The sequence below is a fragment of the Pygoscelis adeliae genome, unplaced genomic scaffold (genome assembly GCF_000699105.1).
Source record: "Pygoscelis adeliae isolate BGI_AS28 unplaced genomic scaffold, ASM69910v1 Scaffold135, whole genome shotgun sequence".
NCBI classification, from domain to species: Eukaryota; Metazoa; Chordata; class Aves; order Sphenisciformes; family Spheniscidae; genus Pygoscelis; species Pygoscelis adeliae.
This window is the reverse complement of record NW_008824908.1, coordinates 3,137,367-3,153,083: the sequence shown is the minus strand read 5'-3', so window position 1 is coordinate 3,153,083 and position 15,717 is coordinate 3,137,367. Positions and strand designations below refer to the sequence as shown.

Here is a 15,717-nt window from a genome sequence, read left to right as displayed (position 1 = left end):
AAAAAAGTGCATTTCCTTTGTTAATGTTACAAGTCACAGCAAGGGAAATAATTGGAGAAATATTTTCTTCTCATGTACATTTAACAGCAGTTTGTAACTCATTTGTAGAAGTGGATAACACCCCATTGTTCAGTCTTTCAAACAGCAACATGAAAGGCTGATGGCTTTAAAATGGAAAAATATGGGTACTAAAACATTTGTATTATCAAGGAAACTTGGGAAGAACTTCAGTTTGAAATGAAATAATTTCTAATGCATATTATGAAAGTAATTTGTTTTAATTAATGCTATCCTTTTAAATTAAGAAGTTGTTTTGGGAAGCCCTTGCCTGTTGCCATCAATTTAATGTTGAGAAAAAGGAATAGCTGATGCTTCTTACTAGAGTAGCAGAAAAATAAAAATGCAAAAACTCCTAAGGTAAACTGGCCACACTAAAGACCATAAACATTTTCTCATTGCACAGAGGCATCACATCAGCTTGAGAAAAACAAACAGAACAAAGGCAGGAAACAGAATTAGCTAGACCTTGGTAATGAACTGTAGACAAGAGAGGAAAGATGATAAAGACAAATTAGCAGGTATACCTGTGCAGTGAGTAATGATTATTTTTCTGTGCCTGAGATTTTATCTTTCGTTCGTTCCTTTCTTTCTTTCTTTCTTTCTTTCTTTCTTTCTTTCTTTCTTTCTTTCTTTCTTTCTGTCTGTCTGTCTGTCTGTCTGTCTGTCTGTCTGCCTGCCTGCCTGCCTGCCTGCCTGTCTGTCTTTCTTTCTTTCTTTCCAAAGATCACTAAGAGAAGGGCAGTAGCAGGGGGTAGGGCGTGTAGGATGTGTGTGTGTCTGTGTCTGTTTTTTTTCACACACAGATACACACACACACACACACTCTCAAAATCTTTCCACTGGCTTTTAATTTTAGGAACTCATTTAACCCAACTGGAAGAGAATCTACAACTTCTTGCTTTTAACATTATTATGTTATAAATATTCAAAATGTTATAAAATTTATTGTAAAAATGTACATTCAGTGGTTTTATGAGGCACAGGACCTGCTAATGTATTTTCAGGGAAGCTCACGTGTACTCTGTTCTGTCCACTGTTGGACAATGGTGGAGAATCCAGGGGCTCACGCTTGATTGCTTGAACCAAGCAGGGGTTTTTAAATTCACACGGCATTTTAAACACCTCATTATTCTGCTCTTTCTCCTCCCCTGGGCTGGGGCTGTAGAAGTGGCCGTAGCACGCCGTGTGCGGCAGGTCAGGCATGCTTTCCCAACACCCGGAGGAGTTCTGAGGGCAAAATGGGGCCACCTCCTTGCTACGAGAACCCTTGCAAGATCTGTTCAGGTTCAGGTTGTTGGGATGATTTGCTACAATGCATTGCCAATTGTGAGGTGTGTAAAGGCAGTGCCTTGGCTTCTGACAAGGTGAGGCTGGCTCACAGAGGTCCGGTTCTGTTTTGAGGTGCACTCTATTGGGGTAGCTAAACACCTGCTTTCTCACCGAGCCATTCTCATCCAGCCAGGCTCGGTTTTGCGATGTCAGGTAGTTATCAGCAATGTTTTCGGAATCGGAATCATATTCTGTTTTGATAGGCATCTCCAAGGGACAGGCTGCGTCATAGAGAGACTCTGAGGATATTAACTGTCTCTGCAGTTTCAGATGGTCCGTCGCATAGTTCTCTGCACAGCGTTGTTGTACGTCCGAGTAAGGCTGGCAGCTTTCTGCACTCCCCCAGTGGGAAGGGCAAGTTGATGCTAAATTTAAGAAACTTTGGTCTCTGTTGTAGAATGATCCAGCTCTCCTGTTTGAACATGTGTTCATTCGCTGGCTCATAGAACAAGAGCTTGAGTTTCTTAAAGTCCAGCCACCGTTTGTGGTGCAGTTGTTCTGAATGCCTAAAACTGATGTGTTAGAACTGAGAGGTTCCTCTTGCATAAAACACTCACCGTTTGTATGAGGCTCAAACTTCACTTTTACATTATCTTGTTCGTTTTTTACTGCTGTCCAGTTAAGATGCTTCCACTGGCCCAGAGTTTCAATAGCACTGTTATAGGAAAGTCCCTCCAGGTTTCCTTTCAAACTGGCAAAACTGCTTGGTATCTTCAGTTGTTCGTCTTCTTCCCTTTCAGTAAAAGTAGAAAAAAATCAGTCAATCAGAGGTTTCTAAATGGATGGTTTTTGGCATACAAACAGAGTGGCTCGACATACATTACAAGCAATACTATGTCCTGAACTTAATATGGGACTCTCACGCTCTTGTCCATATAACCTTTGCACTTGTTGGAGAGAAAAAAAGAGTGTGCATGCATCTGGGCGTCAATGTGTGTGCACAGCTACCTTTCTGTGGCACTGTTTCATTTAAATGCTGACATGCATTTACTCTTCCATTTCAGGCACACAGTTCACAAAGACCTCAAATATTGTAGTACAGTATGGTAACTACCTTACACTTTTGTTCTTCCCTTAAAATATACCTAAATAATATTTGTGTGCAGAAAAATCTAGAGATAAAATGCAAAGAGTATCTTAAATGGGATGTATTTTGTTAACAAGGAATTATTTGGACACATCAGAACTTTCTGATCAAAGTGATTTGAGGGAGAACCATGGGGGTGTTATATTTTGAGAATGCAGAGTTAGCTGAGAGGAAATAAAATGCCTGACTTAAGTGTCCAGAATAATCACAGATGTTCACATTGGGCATAGACATTTTACATGTCTAACTTAATTCGTGTTGTCTTTCGTTTTCTAAGATGGCCAGTGAATTCATTTTCATGACCTCCAGCTGAAGTACTCAACATTAGTGAAGAGCTCTGGCAGAGAAGGTTGCCTGAGCATTTCCATGCCCGATGCAGCAGTTTTCAGAACTTGGGGTCCAAATCTTCAGGTTCGGGATTTGGCTGGAATTCACTAACGTGCAGATTCTGGACCAGGCAGGATCAGTGCTACAAACCCGCCCCCTCCCTCTCCAAACAAGAAGTGGACATCTCAATAAGAAACCGAGCATGAAAACCTGGAGAGCTAGTAAGGGTTTTAGAAGGCTTTTTTCTTAGCTCATTATTAGCAATTTTTTCCTTCGATATGGACTCAATGTGCAAGTATAGGATTTTCCAGTAGAGGGAGTCCATGTTGTTACAAAGAGAGAATGTCCCACTGTGATAATTGTACACCGATGAAGGAGAATATTTTCTCTCTTTTTTTCCCATTAGGTATTAAATATTTTAAGTCCTCTGCTAAATATTGTTATTGTTATTACTGATAATCTTGAGATGCAAATGGTATGATACAAGTTTGCTGCAGAACTAGCTTCTCAGGAAATGGTCTAACTGGGAAGCAATGGACTGAACAAAATGCAATAGTCACAAAAGCTTAGACCCCCAAATGAAGAATTTTACAGTGAAATAGTATCCAGTGAAAATTCTCCAAAAGAATGTATGTTTCCAGGAAGACAGCATACATTTTAACCAAAAAAGTAGTAGTAAGGATGAAGTCTATTGCAGACTATCAGGACAGAACTGAACGTAATCTCCAAGGCCAACTCTTGTAACACTTCAGTCTGCAGGAACTATCAAGCACAAAGGAAGGATTTTAACCACTCAGAGGGTAAAAATGTAACTAAACAAACATCGAAGAGCACGCTTAATTACACAGAAAACAATTTAGAAGTAGAGACTTGAATACAAGAAACAGCCCCATTTAATCTGCTTCTTAATAGCATGGCAAGATGATGTTTGTGCCGTCCCAGTAATGGTAAAGAGTTCCACCACCCTCAGGTGGGAGCTCCTCTGCTATTCACGTGGATCCTGGGAGATACGCTGCCTGCAAGTGATATCTACTCTAGAAGTTCAAGGACTTTTTCATTTATTTCTTCCACCTGCGAGGCATCCTAAAGGAAAAAAACCGTGGTAACAGCCACATTTTTTCCACTGGGCCAGATGGTGACTGTGTACACCTCCTGGCCCCTGCTCATTCAGTCCACCCTCTTATCTCTTCCCTCAGACCAACTTGAAGAGGTACCTCAACAAGGCCCACAGTAACTGGAACAGACAATCCCATGGAGGAAAGAAGAAAAGCCTATTTGGGAGGAAAGGGTAAAACCCAGCGGAGAGGTCCTCTTTGAATGCAAATCTGTGAGATTAGTTTCCACTCCAAGGCTGAGCATACAGCCAACTAGATGTATCTATCTACAAACATACAATGAATATGAGCATCCCTGTTTAGATTATGTTGAACATCCACAACTAAAAACATGAGCTCAACTGTCATCCATAAAGAAAAAAAAAAGCTTAACATAATCAAATCTTAAAAAGTAGAAAAACCAGGACACTAAATCAGCGAAGGGTTTCAGCTGCAAAGTAAAACAAACCCCCAAAATACATTTTTGTGCAAGAAAGTCAAAACATATTAATAATCAAGCATTTTGGTTTTGAATTATTCTGTTTTAGTATGTATGTACACTCAACTTCAGAAGAAAAAAAGACTGAAGAAAAAAATGAATATTGTTTAGGATTATAACAGCCATTTCGTATGATTCAAGACAAAAATGGATTTCCATTTTGTAAGTAAACTAAATACTTCTCATTCAGCTCTTCTCTTAGGTCACTACAGTACTTTTAAAGATCTCATACATAAAGAATACATTCATTTTTCTGAAATACAGAGGGGTTTTTAGTATTGGAAAATATACTTACTTTAACATTTGCTGTTGGGCAAGGACATATTCTGAACAACCACTTCGATACAGAAGTTGAGTGTTAGCTTGAACCCAGACCCAGTGATCTTCGTTTGTTTGTACTTTGACTAGAGAAATGCCGTTTTCTCCATTATTCTTTGCTATGCAATTTGAAAGAAAATCTATTTTAATACAAGCAGTATTTAGTATTTTTTCTTACTTAAACTGTGGGTGAATGTTCACAGGTTTGTTTGCCTCCCTGGAATCATCAGCATAGGAAAGTACAAGCTAAAATCTGTCACAAAACTAGGCAAATCACATTTCAAAAATAACATTTGAAAAACCTAATGAGGCACTTAAACTGTAACCAAGGATTTTTCAGTATTATTAGTTCATTATAATTTTTCCCTCTCAGTAATAGCACTATACCAACAAGAAAATGTTCATGAAAAATGGGGCTATGACAGAGGAATGGTTTTAAAGAAGTTAAAGGTTTCCAGCAGGTATGACAGAAGGCTGAGTACAACTCTACTCAAGAATAAGTTGCCCACTAGGGTAGACTCACCATCAAAATTTTATCCATTGTAAAATCTGAAATACAGCATAGACTCTCATAATATTGCCACAGCCAAACACTGGAAAAGCAAGAGTCAAAGCTGCAAACAAATCATGAGTTTTGAAGACAATACATTCTAATTTTCCTCTGTTTTCTGATCTTTGGGGAAAAGTAGCATTTGTAACATATCATCCAGTTTTCCTCAAAGAGGGATAGATATTGTCATTAATTATTAAGATTTTCACATAATCTTATTAAATTCAGTGCTGCCTTTTTTAGGAAAGCATACGTGGAGTATTCTTATTTACTATGATTGTTTATGTATCTGTAAACTTGGCATCACAGTATTTCTGGCCACTCCGAAATAGCAGACTGGTCGGTATTATCTTTTGAGGCAGACAATTTGTTTTGCAGTTTTTTAAAGAAGGGGTTTTAGAGAGAAGAAAAAAGAGAGCATTGGGACCAAAACCTGAAAACCTAACAGGAGAAAAGAAAAGGCAAGGTTCTTTCTCCATAAACTGTATATAATCCAGAAGTACTTAGCAGACACACCTTTGATTTGGTTTTCAGCAATCTGTAACACATTAGTGAAAGCAGCACCTTCATGATGACTGTTTCTTCCATATAATTCTGCTGCTTCACACAGCCCTGAATTACCTTTGGAACTGGAGCTGTAGAGGACAGAAAATGTGGAAAATTCCTTGTCAGTGAGTGACAACACAGTAAAATCACAAGCTCTGAAAAATGTGATCCTCAAGCTGTTGACCATTAGCAAAGAGTTACGGTTTAAACATATAGTAACCAACACTAAATAATTATCTATGTTTCTTGCATCATTCGGTTGCTCACACTGGCGTATGACTGAATTCTGCATTCAATTAAGAAGAATAGTTATGTTTAGGAATATTCTGCTCACAACTCACTATATCTGGAATAATAAGTTTCAGCTGGAATTGAGACAAATGCTGTGTATACTCTGCTCTGCCTATTCAAAATACATTCAAGGTACGTACATCACACTGACCAGCAATGCACTTAAGAGTTAGCATGACTTCAATTTGCAATAATCATCATACGATTTGAATGAATTTCTTCCATTTTTTAGTTCAAAATGCATGTTAGGGCTTGGAAAGGGTGCAAAGTCCATAACACTGCTTTACAAATTTGTCTCTTTATTAAGACCATCAGAAAAAGAATGACTATATAAATTTGCCCACCATCCCTGGCTAGCATGCTTTAGGCCTGAACCAAAGGAAACACTGACGTTAAATGCCCACTATCATTCTTGTCAAATCCTTGGCCGCTGTCCAGTCAGTTGGTAAAACTTAAGTAAAGCACCTCTCTCCTAGGAGCTGAATTCTGATCATCGATTAATTTCACCTGGGCCACTGAAAAACTAGCAAGTGGAAATGACTTTCCAACTCTGTTCCAAAAGCCTGCGTAGTCCATTATATCAGCCTTCCAGTAATTTAATTCTTCTCAAAAGGATGTATGTGCTAGAACCACATTACACGTCTGGATAGTAAATCCACACATACACAAACATATTCTAATTAAAAGCCAAATTATGATGCTGTCAGTCACACTGATGAGCATTTTGCTTCACAGCAGTGGACCTCGTTGCTGTAAGGTTATATTTAACCAAATAAGGGAAAACATAATCCTAGCCCCAAACATCAACTGAAATTTGATCATAGAAGAATAATGAAAATAGGTGTTAGGAAGGAAATGAGTCTGAACACAATGTGTCCTGATCGTCTGTGATTGCTGCCGAGTGATCAGCCCCAGGCCATTTAGTGCAATTGTAGACTTATGTGTTCATAAGCCTTCTGTTGTAAGATAAATACATACACCAAGTACATCTCATTTGACTCTATGTGAACACACACGCATATTCAGCTTTCTGAAGGGTTCCTTTTCCTTTGCTACCAAAATGCCCAAGTCCAAATAATTGTGCTACCAGAAGATACTGAAATTTGAAAACTCTCAGTGAAAATACTTTTTCTTTTCCATTTTTACAACTAGTAGAATGACTTACTGCGTTGGTAACTTCTGAAGGTTAGGAAGATAGCCTAACTTTCCAGTTTTTATATAAAATTATATACAGCAATATAATAATATGTATTATATGTAAAGTACAATCTCATCTCATCTCATCTCATCTCATCTCATAGTTATTCTGTATTATATAGTTAAATCCAGATAAATTATTCACTTTTCTAAGAAAGAGTTTTTTAAAATGGAGTTATTTAGCCTAATTTGTGCTTTTTACATGCTTAATAAACATAAAGCCCATAGTATACTTTACTAACTGCTAAAAGATTAATTTGAAAATACTTTGTATTCACTGCTGCTGCATCATCAGCTTTGTGTTTTGCTTTCACAAGCAGGCTTTTCATCTTCATCTCTGTCACGGAAGGGAGCAGAAGTGGTACCACTATGCAAAATAAAGACAGCTGAGGTGGCAATACTGTTCCTGAAGAGGACTTCTTCCTTTGTCCAAAAAGAAACTTTAGTTTGCCTTGGAACTGCATTGTCTGTTATACAAAAAAAAAAAAAAAGAATTATCTTAAGCATTTAATGTATAAACATTTAAAATGCTAATGCAACCTATGGACCGTGTTGTTTAACACCAAAACCGGTTTTGAAACAGGGAGAAAAACTACGAATCTCATTATCTTCATACAATTTAAACCATGACATTTCGGAGGCATGGTGAGTGGAGGTATTATCAACAGTAAAATGAGACATTTGAGGCTGGTTTTTGGTTTTTTCTCTCCTGTGTACTTCAAGTAGAAGTTCTGCGTTATGTTCTGTTTGCCGAGACGGGCAGCGTATGGTGGTGCAAACAGCTATGTCCTCTGTGCCTCACTCTGAAGCTGGAACTATTATTTTTCCATGCTCTGTTCTCTCCAGTGAAATGGTTCCTGAGTTTCTTTCCTGTTGCCCTGCACTTTCTGTAGGAAGTATATGGACTGGCACAACCCAGGGGCTGTGCAGGCAGACGCCGAGGGAAAAGACGTGCCCAAGATAGCCGGACACAAAGTACATCGCTTGGAAGGAACCATCCATCCCTGCCTCAAATCTCTATATAATCAGAAGGCAGAGATCAAGTTAATAGCAAGCTGCTGCCTCTCGGTGAAAAAATTACCTACTACAAAATGACCAGCAAAAAATCAGTCCTTTTGAGTTGGGCATTTTCCAGAGCTACAAGATTATAACAGGGATGCAGAAATGACTGACTGGTACGGCTGCTCAGACGCATAGTCTTCCAGCAAATGAGCATCTGAGACAGAAGTTGCATTTCCCTGTCTCGTGCTGATCCTCTCATTTTCTTCGCAGGTGCCGTACTTCGTCATGAGAAGAAACAGCGTTGCTCTTTACTAAGCAAATGGGGAAGTTATTCCTAGAAATGAGCTACTCCTAGTAAGGATATTTGAGGAGCGTGAGAGACTTTCTAATTCTGTTTTTTATTATCAAAGGACCCTTTACAAAAGGGGAAAATGGATCATTATTATTCCTGTTCTTTAAAGCAAATACTTTGTGCTTAAATGTTAATCGTTGAAACTCAGGCTTGCCACCCTTGTGCCAGGCCCAGTACAAATCGAGGACAGATACTGTCCAAAAGAGCTTAAAATGTAGAAGTTTATAGATTCTTTCAATTCCAAATATTACAACCTTCTTTTCTCCCATCACTCTTTATACATATTAATAAACGTCTTTAGGTGTTTGTTGTTAGTGCACAACAAGTGAAAAGTGTATCCTGTCCCTGGCTCTCTGCAATATTTATGTTCAATATTTATGTTGAAATATTTTTCATATGCAGTAATTAAAATCTAGTATGTCATGACTACAGTCCTCTAAGTGAAATTATACTTACAAGGAAGCCAGAAGTACTGTCCAACAAGCAGCGAACTCGACAGATGAAACAACGAGTTAAGAAGGAAGAATAATCTGTTGTCATGCTGTCATTCTCTTGTGCTTTAAACAATTTACTGAGAATATATTCTTCTCCTAGGAGCAACAGTGGAGGCAATATATGTCAGATCACACTAAGAAAGAATGAAAATGTTCTGTAGCCAGTTGAAGAAGCTGTTACGGAAATTGCTAAAAATTACTTTATGGAAGGGTGAATATTAAATTGTATCATGTATAGATACATCTGCACATGCTCTACCAAAAGAAAAAAGAAAAGCTCTACTACGGGATTCAGGTGAGTTTCTTCAGAAACTTTGACTTTTTTATTTCCTGAGTTTTTGTGATTTTTAATGATGCAAAGCAGGGTAACAGATGTTTCTGGTTTTGAGATCAGAGATCCCACAAAATACATTAGAAAAAGGAACAAAATAAGGAAAAATGCTAATGCAAGGAAAAAAACCAAACAAATGAGCAGTGGCTGATTAGCTAATGTTCAGCTGTTGCCTCCTTGATTTTTAATGAAGTGTTTTCCAGTTTTGGACTACAAGTGCATAGCTTTTGAAATACTTATTTCCCAAAAGACACAAGTATTTGTACAGAAGTATGAACTCAGGAACTGAAATTCTCCACTGTATATATTAGGACAAAAATTCCAAATATTTGTTACTTTTTATAGTTTGAAATATTAATGCACATTGTTTAGTTTGTTTTCTGTGTACTTCCTACAAAATCTTGCAAAGTTCCTCAGATACCTGTAAGACTCTCGCAAAACACAGAAACTGCAAGAAATTCTACCAAAGTTTCATGACTGTGTTCCTGAGGACTTCATAAAGGCTGCTGAAGGATTTCTTGGAAGTTTCTCCCCACCCACCTGGAGGCTGCGCTTCCTCAATTTCTTTCCTCAGTTACTTCCTCACCTTCTGGTGATGCATATATTTTGCTGGGATCAATAATTCTTTATAAAGTTAACAACTTCAACCCCATTGTATTTTCTGTAGTTGTGATTTCAGCTTAACGCCTCATGTAGGAGAAAGCTTGAGCACACGTATCCACCTGCCATCCTAGGGAAATACAGCCTCAGAGGAAAAAGTGAGTTGCTAAACCTACTTGTTCTTCTGAAGACTCCTGTCTACATAATTTTGCATGGGAAAAAAAATGGCAGAAAGTGATGTTGCCACTGTGGTTCTGTACAGAAATGTTCTGCATGGGATTTTTTTGCATTAATGAGAAGAACATTAATGTCCTGATCACTGTGAACAAAAGGTTGGTAGGATGAACACTGATGCTGTTCATTCTGCATGGATAAGAATATCCGTAGGTACATTAGTCAGAGAAAAATAAAGGAAACATGAACTTCGTAGCCTGAATGGCCCACACTACCTTACAAATTTCAGGGATCGGGAAGAAACATCATCTATGGGACAATGACATTATAGATGGCCACTATGCAGCTTTCCAGTGAAGAATCTGACTTGACGTGGAACAGACACGGGCGTAGGTGGAGTGCAGTTCTATCTCTATACAGCGGTGCCTATGTTTCCAACCAACATATACAATCCCACCTGTTTCTGTCTGTAGTTGCTGTCCAGACAACATCTGGGGAGGATTCATGGCCCAGTGCAGTTGTCTACAGAAATCCTGGCGATCATCCACGTGAATGTAATCATATATATTTTGGTGCATTACATCAGTCTGAAACAATTACAACAAGAAATGTTTAATTTGTAAGTGTAGTGGGGCCGGCACATCTTTAGGTTGATACTTTCCTTAAAATAATGACTGGTGTAAGATACCTTCAGAGCAAAGATTGACTGAGGAAAGTTATTTCAGAGGCCCCTGTTTTTCACATCTGCTTTTTGACTTCATATCCTAAGATGATTCTTTTTATTCTAAGTTCTTCTGTGCATATGCAAATGTGAGTCATAAAAAAAGTCCAACTGGCAGCTGGGGACTAGTGGCATCCCCCAGGGTTTGATGCTGGGACCAACCCTGTTTAATTTCTTGATTAGTGATTGATGGGATAGAGTGCACTCTCAGCAGGTTTGCAGAGGGTACCAGCTGGGGAGAGCAGGATGGCTACTCAGACCTTGACGGCCTGTAAAAATGGGCTGACAGGAACCTCAGGAAGTTCAACAAAGGCAAAGTTCTCTCTAATTTTGGGTACTCCAGGAAAAGAAAGGTATTAGCATGCCAAAGTGAGCCCAGGAGAGTGCTACCAAGACACGTAAGAGGGCTGGAGCAACATGACGTATCAGGAGAGGAAAGAGCAGGGTTTGTTCTGCTGCAAGAAGAGAAAACTTCAGGAAGAACTTACTGCTGTCTACATCAACCGAATGAGTGGGTGTAGAGAAGACAAAGCCTGACTGTTCTCAGAAGAACAAAGTGGGAGGACGAGAAGCAACAGACACAAGTTGCAACATGGGAAACTGGGACTTGATATAAGCAAAAAAAATCTACAGTCAGGGTGGTTAAACACTGGAACAGGTCTTCCAGAGGGGTCATAGAAACTCAAAACTTGACTAGATGAGTCCTGGATCAACCTGCTCTAACTGGATCTGCTTTAGCAGGAGGTTGGACTAGATGACCTCCAGAGGTCCTTTCTAACTACACGGTTCTGTCATTCTGTGACTTTACAATATATTCATTATACACAGGCAACCAGTCTAGAATGGCAGCATCTTATACTGAAATCAAAAGGAAACTTTTAGCTAAATCTTATTTTTATAATAGATCATGTTTCTGTTAACAAAAGCTTTACAAAAAGAACAACATTACAAGGAATTCATCTTCACCTGTCAGATCACACACGCACAAAAAAAAGAAAATTAGTCTGAAATGGCATAGTAAAATAACTTAATTTCAGTAATAGTGTATGTCTAATCAGCAGTAGAAGGATAAGGCAAAACGATGGAGTGATGCCTTTTAGAAAGCCAATTAGCAGGAGTGACTACAAGAAAGTCATTACAATGACAGTGACTAAGTATTCTAAATATTTGTTAATATATTTACCTGATGAAACCCTAGATAATCCACAATCGTCGATGATGCATAAAATATCATTCCATCTGCACTCACCACCAACGCAAAACCGTTCAGTGACTAAAGAAGGGAAAATAAAACAATTAAAAATATAATCAGAAAGTAGAGTAAAATGGGTATAAAACGTAGTAATCTTAAGAATATTCTAGATATGAAAAAATCACTGCAAAAAAGTTGAACATCAAATTTTTGCAGAAGAGCCTTTTTTTCCTAACATGAAAAAATGAATAACAATCTGGAACATGCTTTTTTCCTTTTTTCAAAAAGTTAGGATAGCTAATTACAGTGTAACTACCACATTACATTACTAGTTTATTATCGACTTTAAATTTTATTTTGTCATTAATTCATATAATTAAAAGTTTAATAGCGTGCCAACTACTTTTTTTCTTTTAATTGAAAACATCACATTCCATAATAATTGCTTTGAATCAATATGCATTGATACCTATAGATAATATAATAATCTCCAACAAGAAAATTAAATACATGTGCTGTTGTAGCTATGACTCTAAAACTGGACGTGTATTTTAAAGTATGGCTATTTTCTTAAGCTTCTATAAAAATACATACATAGCATAATTGCGTAAATGCAATTAATATAAAAAATAGGCAATAAATACTTCACTGATACAGACCAATGTTTAGTCTGGAAAAACACTAAATTAATTCTCATAGACTCAGTGATGCAAGGAAAGCAACCAGAGAAATCCAAAAATAAAAGTAAGGATTAAATGAAATACATGACGTAAACATTAAGATCCATCATGCTGCATGCAGACTGACTAATTTTGCCTCTCTTCCCTTGATAAAGATTCAGTAACATATCTTCACTCCTGCAGGCTTGCATTCCAAGGTAGTTCAGATGATCCTTTCATGTGATGGTTTTGAGGTCTTTTGAGATTACAGTTCAAATAGCTGCTGATGAAATACTGCTATATTATTATTATCCTTGCTTCACCTTTCTCTCAATTTACTGTTGTAGCGATGTGCCTATTAATCCTGAGTTAATCCTGAAGCACAATGAGGGCAGATTTTCAATTGCTCGGTAACCAGATACACTGACATATTCTTGTGAGCTTGGTTCTCTTTTCAGTTCCTAAATAAGGACCAGATTTCCAAGACTGCTCGAAGCCTGTTCCCGCTGTGACAATGGTGGGCAGAATTTCAAGAGTTCAGTGCACAATAGGCTGACCTCCTCAGAAGATTTGGCCCAAATCATAAATGTAGAGCACCTTTGGAAACGTGGCCCAATGGGGCCATACATGGCCAGGGGCTCTGTGCCTCAAAGAAGCTGTGAACTGGTGACTGGAGAAATCTAGTGGAGAGACTGCAATGGCTCACCTATGTTTGGAAAGAGCTGTAGCAGCAACTGATTCAATCAAGTCAATGCTAACCACAGTCATGGCTAAGAATAGTCAAGGGCAAACCGTGTTCAGCTCCAGGTCAGCTCCATAGATACAGATCCTTTCCAGAATAAGCGTTATCTCTGGCTAGTTGGGTCTGTGTTGAACACTAGTTATCCCTGTCTACTCTTAAAGCACACGGAATTGCTGGACTGGTGCTATTTTCTGCTCTAAATAATGTCCAAATTCGTCCCAGCACCTCACCAAACAGAAGACGGTGTGTAAAGATTTCTGCATCTTCACATCTGTGCCTTTCATTGCACTGAGAGGAGCCTCCATAGATGGTATCTATCATATCCATTTCCAATGTCAAGTGGAAATAAGAAAGCATTTTTGGCACCTCATCTCTTTGGACTCATCTTCACAGCAATGAAACTATCAGTGATGTGATGTTAGGAATTTTATTACTTTTTGAATATCTGGCAGGCCTTTTAATTTGGACAGACTAAAAATTTCCACAAAGATAACCATAGGACATATAAGGGAGCTCCTTCATGCAGATGTCTATGGCTGTTACCGTGCACGTTCCAAAAGACCTGCAGTCCAGCCCGTGCAGCCTGGACAGGTAGAAATTAAAAGCATTAAAGAAATGTTCTTAACCTATGCAAATTAATGCACCAAGCCCTATCTGGGAAGGCTTCTGAAATGACTACAAGGTCTGAATATGATCAAAGAAGCTTTCACAGTATCATGCTGAACATCCTTAAAATGTGCCTTCCATTGTCCTGCAGGCAAGCTGGAGTTTTGCAGCCCCTGTAGGATATAGATGGGGGAGCACCTGCTTTTGCCAAGGATTGTTTTTATGAATCGAGAAATAAATATCCCTATTCGAAAATGAATCTTCTTCATCCAACATATAGGTATATACTCTTTAGGCCCAGACACGTATCTTACAGGTAGAGACCTGTAAGATGTAAAACTTGCTCCCCCACAGTGGAAGGCAGGCAGCTGTTTCTTTACACAAATTTTTCCTTCACAAAGCCAGAGTTGGGCTGGACCAGGTGCAGCAGTTTGTAAAAATGAGAAGGGGAAATGGGACCATGTGTATTTCTAAGAGTTCGGATCAGTGGAGTGGCAACTACATCTATGAGGTTGGAGGAGGTATTAAGGAAGGGTGGGAGGGAGCAAGAGGAAAGAAGAAGTGGAGGAAAAGTTCAAGGAGCCATGTGTTTAAGTTAAGCCAGAAGCAAGTATGGAGTTGAGGGAAGTATGTAACTGAAGAGAATTACAAACTTCCCCTGATTTGTTTTTGTTTTGTTCTCAAAATGCTGATGTCCTCTCCTGAGTTAAGATCTCTTAACTAAGCATTGCCTGGTTTTCATGTCCCGGAACACAGACATCAGATGCTCTGCCCTGAAGGCAGGAAAAGCAAAAGGCACTTTGGTGCAACAACGAATTTTATGGAGCCACATGAAGCTATTGAGCATTAACACAAATTCCATGTGTCTAAACCTCATTTTAGCTGGGAAACCTGCTGCTTCAACCGCACTAAAAAGAGAGGAGCTGGACATAGAGTAAAACTTCATAACCAGTGAGTCTTACCCATGACTGCAAATTTTTCTGTTTTCTCAATATTACCCTAAAATGCAGTTCGATGTGAAACCTGACATCTGTAGCACAGAGGACTCTGAATAGAGTCTGAGTAGGGCTGAGATTTATACTTTTCTTACCTACTTACCACAGCTGGGGAAAAGGAGGGTGTTTGCTAGCACAGGTCTGGTACCCCAGAAGTGGGTAGTAGTGATTGCAAATTAGTCGGAAAAGACCTCTTCTGACCTCTCAATAAATCTCTCAGGTATTATATACAACTCCATACTCAAGCCCTTTACAGTAACACTGCATAGAGATTTTCCATTGTTCTGGCCAGAATCCTAGTGATTTGTTAGACTGAGTAGAAGAGAGAGACAGCTTCAGTCCATGAGAACGAACAAAAACTATTCCCAGCTTTTTTGTTCTAAGTTACCGGGTCTCACGTTAAACAGGACAACAAAGTAAATGGCTCCACTTATGATTTTAAACATTCTCAGTTACTCAAATAAAATTCTCAGTGATAGCTTTCTCTCATTCCCAGTGAATGGGAGGCTGCACTGGTGTGCTGTGTCAGAACCACAGCAGCCATCTGCCTG

At 38.7% G+C, this 15,717-nt stretch overlaps 1 protein-coding gene across 1 annotated transcript in view; it reads right to left on the bottom strand.

Moving 5' to 3' along the window:
• Window positions 1–1,002: 1,002 nt before the first annotated feature.
• AHRR (aryl-hydrocarbon receptor repressor) overlaps window positions 1,003–15,717 on the bottom strand; it is a 68,511-nt gene continuing 53,796 nt past the window's right edge. Inside the window, exons 4-10 of the mRNA XM_009324928.1 lie at window positions 12,156–12,245; window positions 10,709–10,838; window positions 9,109–9,242; window positions 7,566–7,765; window positions 5,781–5,899; window positions 4,692–4,833; window positions 1,003–2,122 (exon numbers count right to left, since the gene is read on the bottom strand). Coding sequence (XP_009323203.1) covers window positions 1,003–2,122; window positions 4,692–4,833; window positions 5,781–5,899; window positions 7,566–7,765; window positions 9,109–9,242; window positions 10,709–10,838; window positions 12,156–12,245 — 1,935 coding nt within the window. The remainder of the gene's footprint in view (window positions 2,123–4,691; window positions 4,834–5,780; window positions 5,900–7,565; window positions 7,766–9,108; window positions 9,243–10,708; window positions 10,839–12,155; window positions 12,246–15,717) is intronic.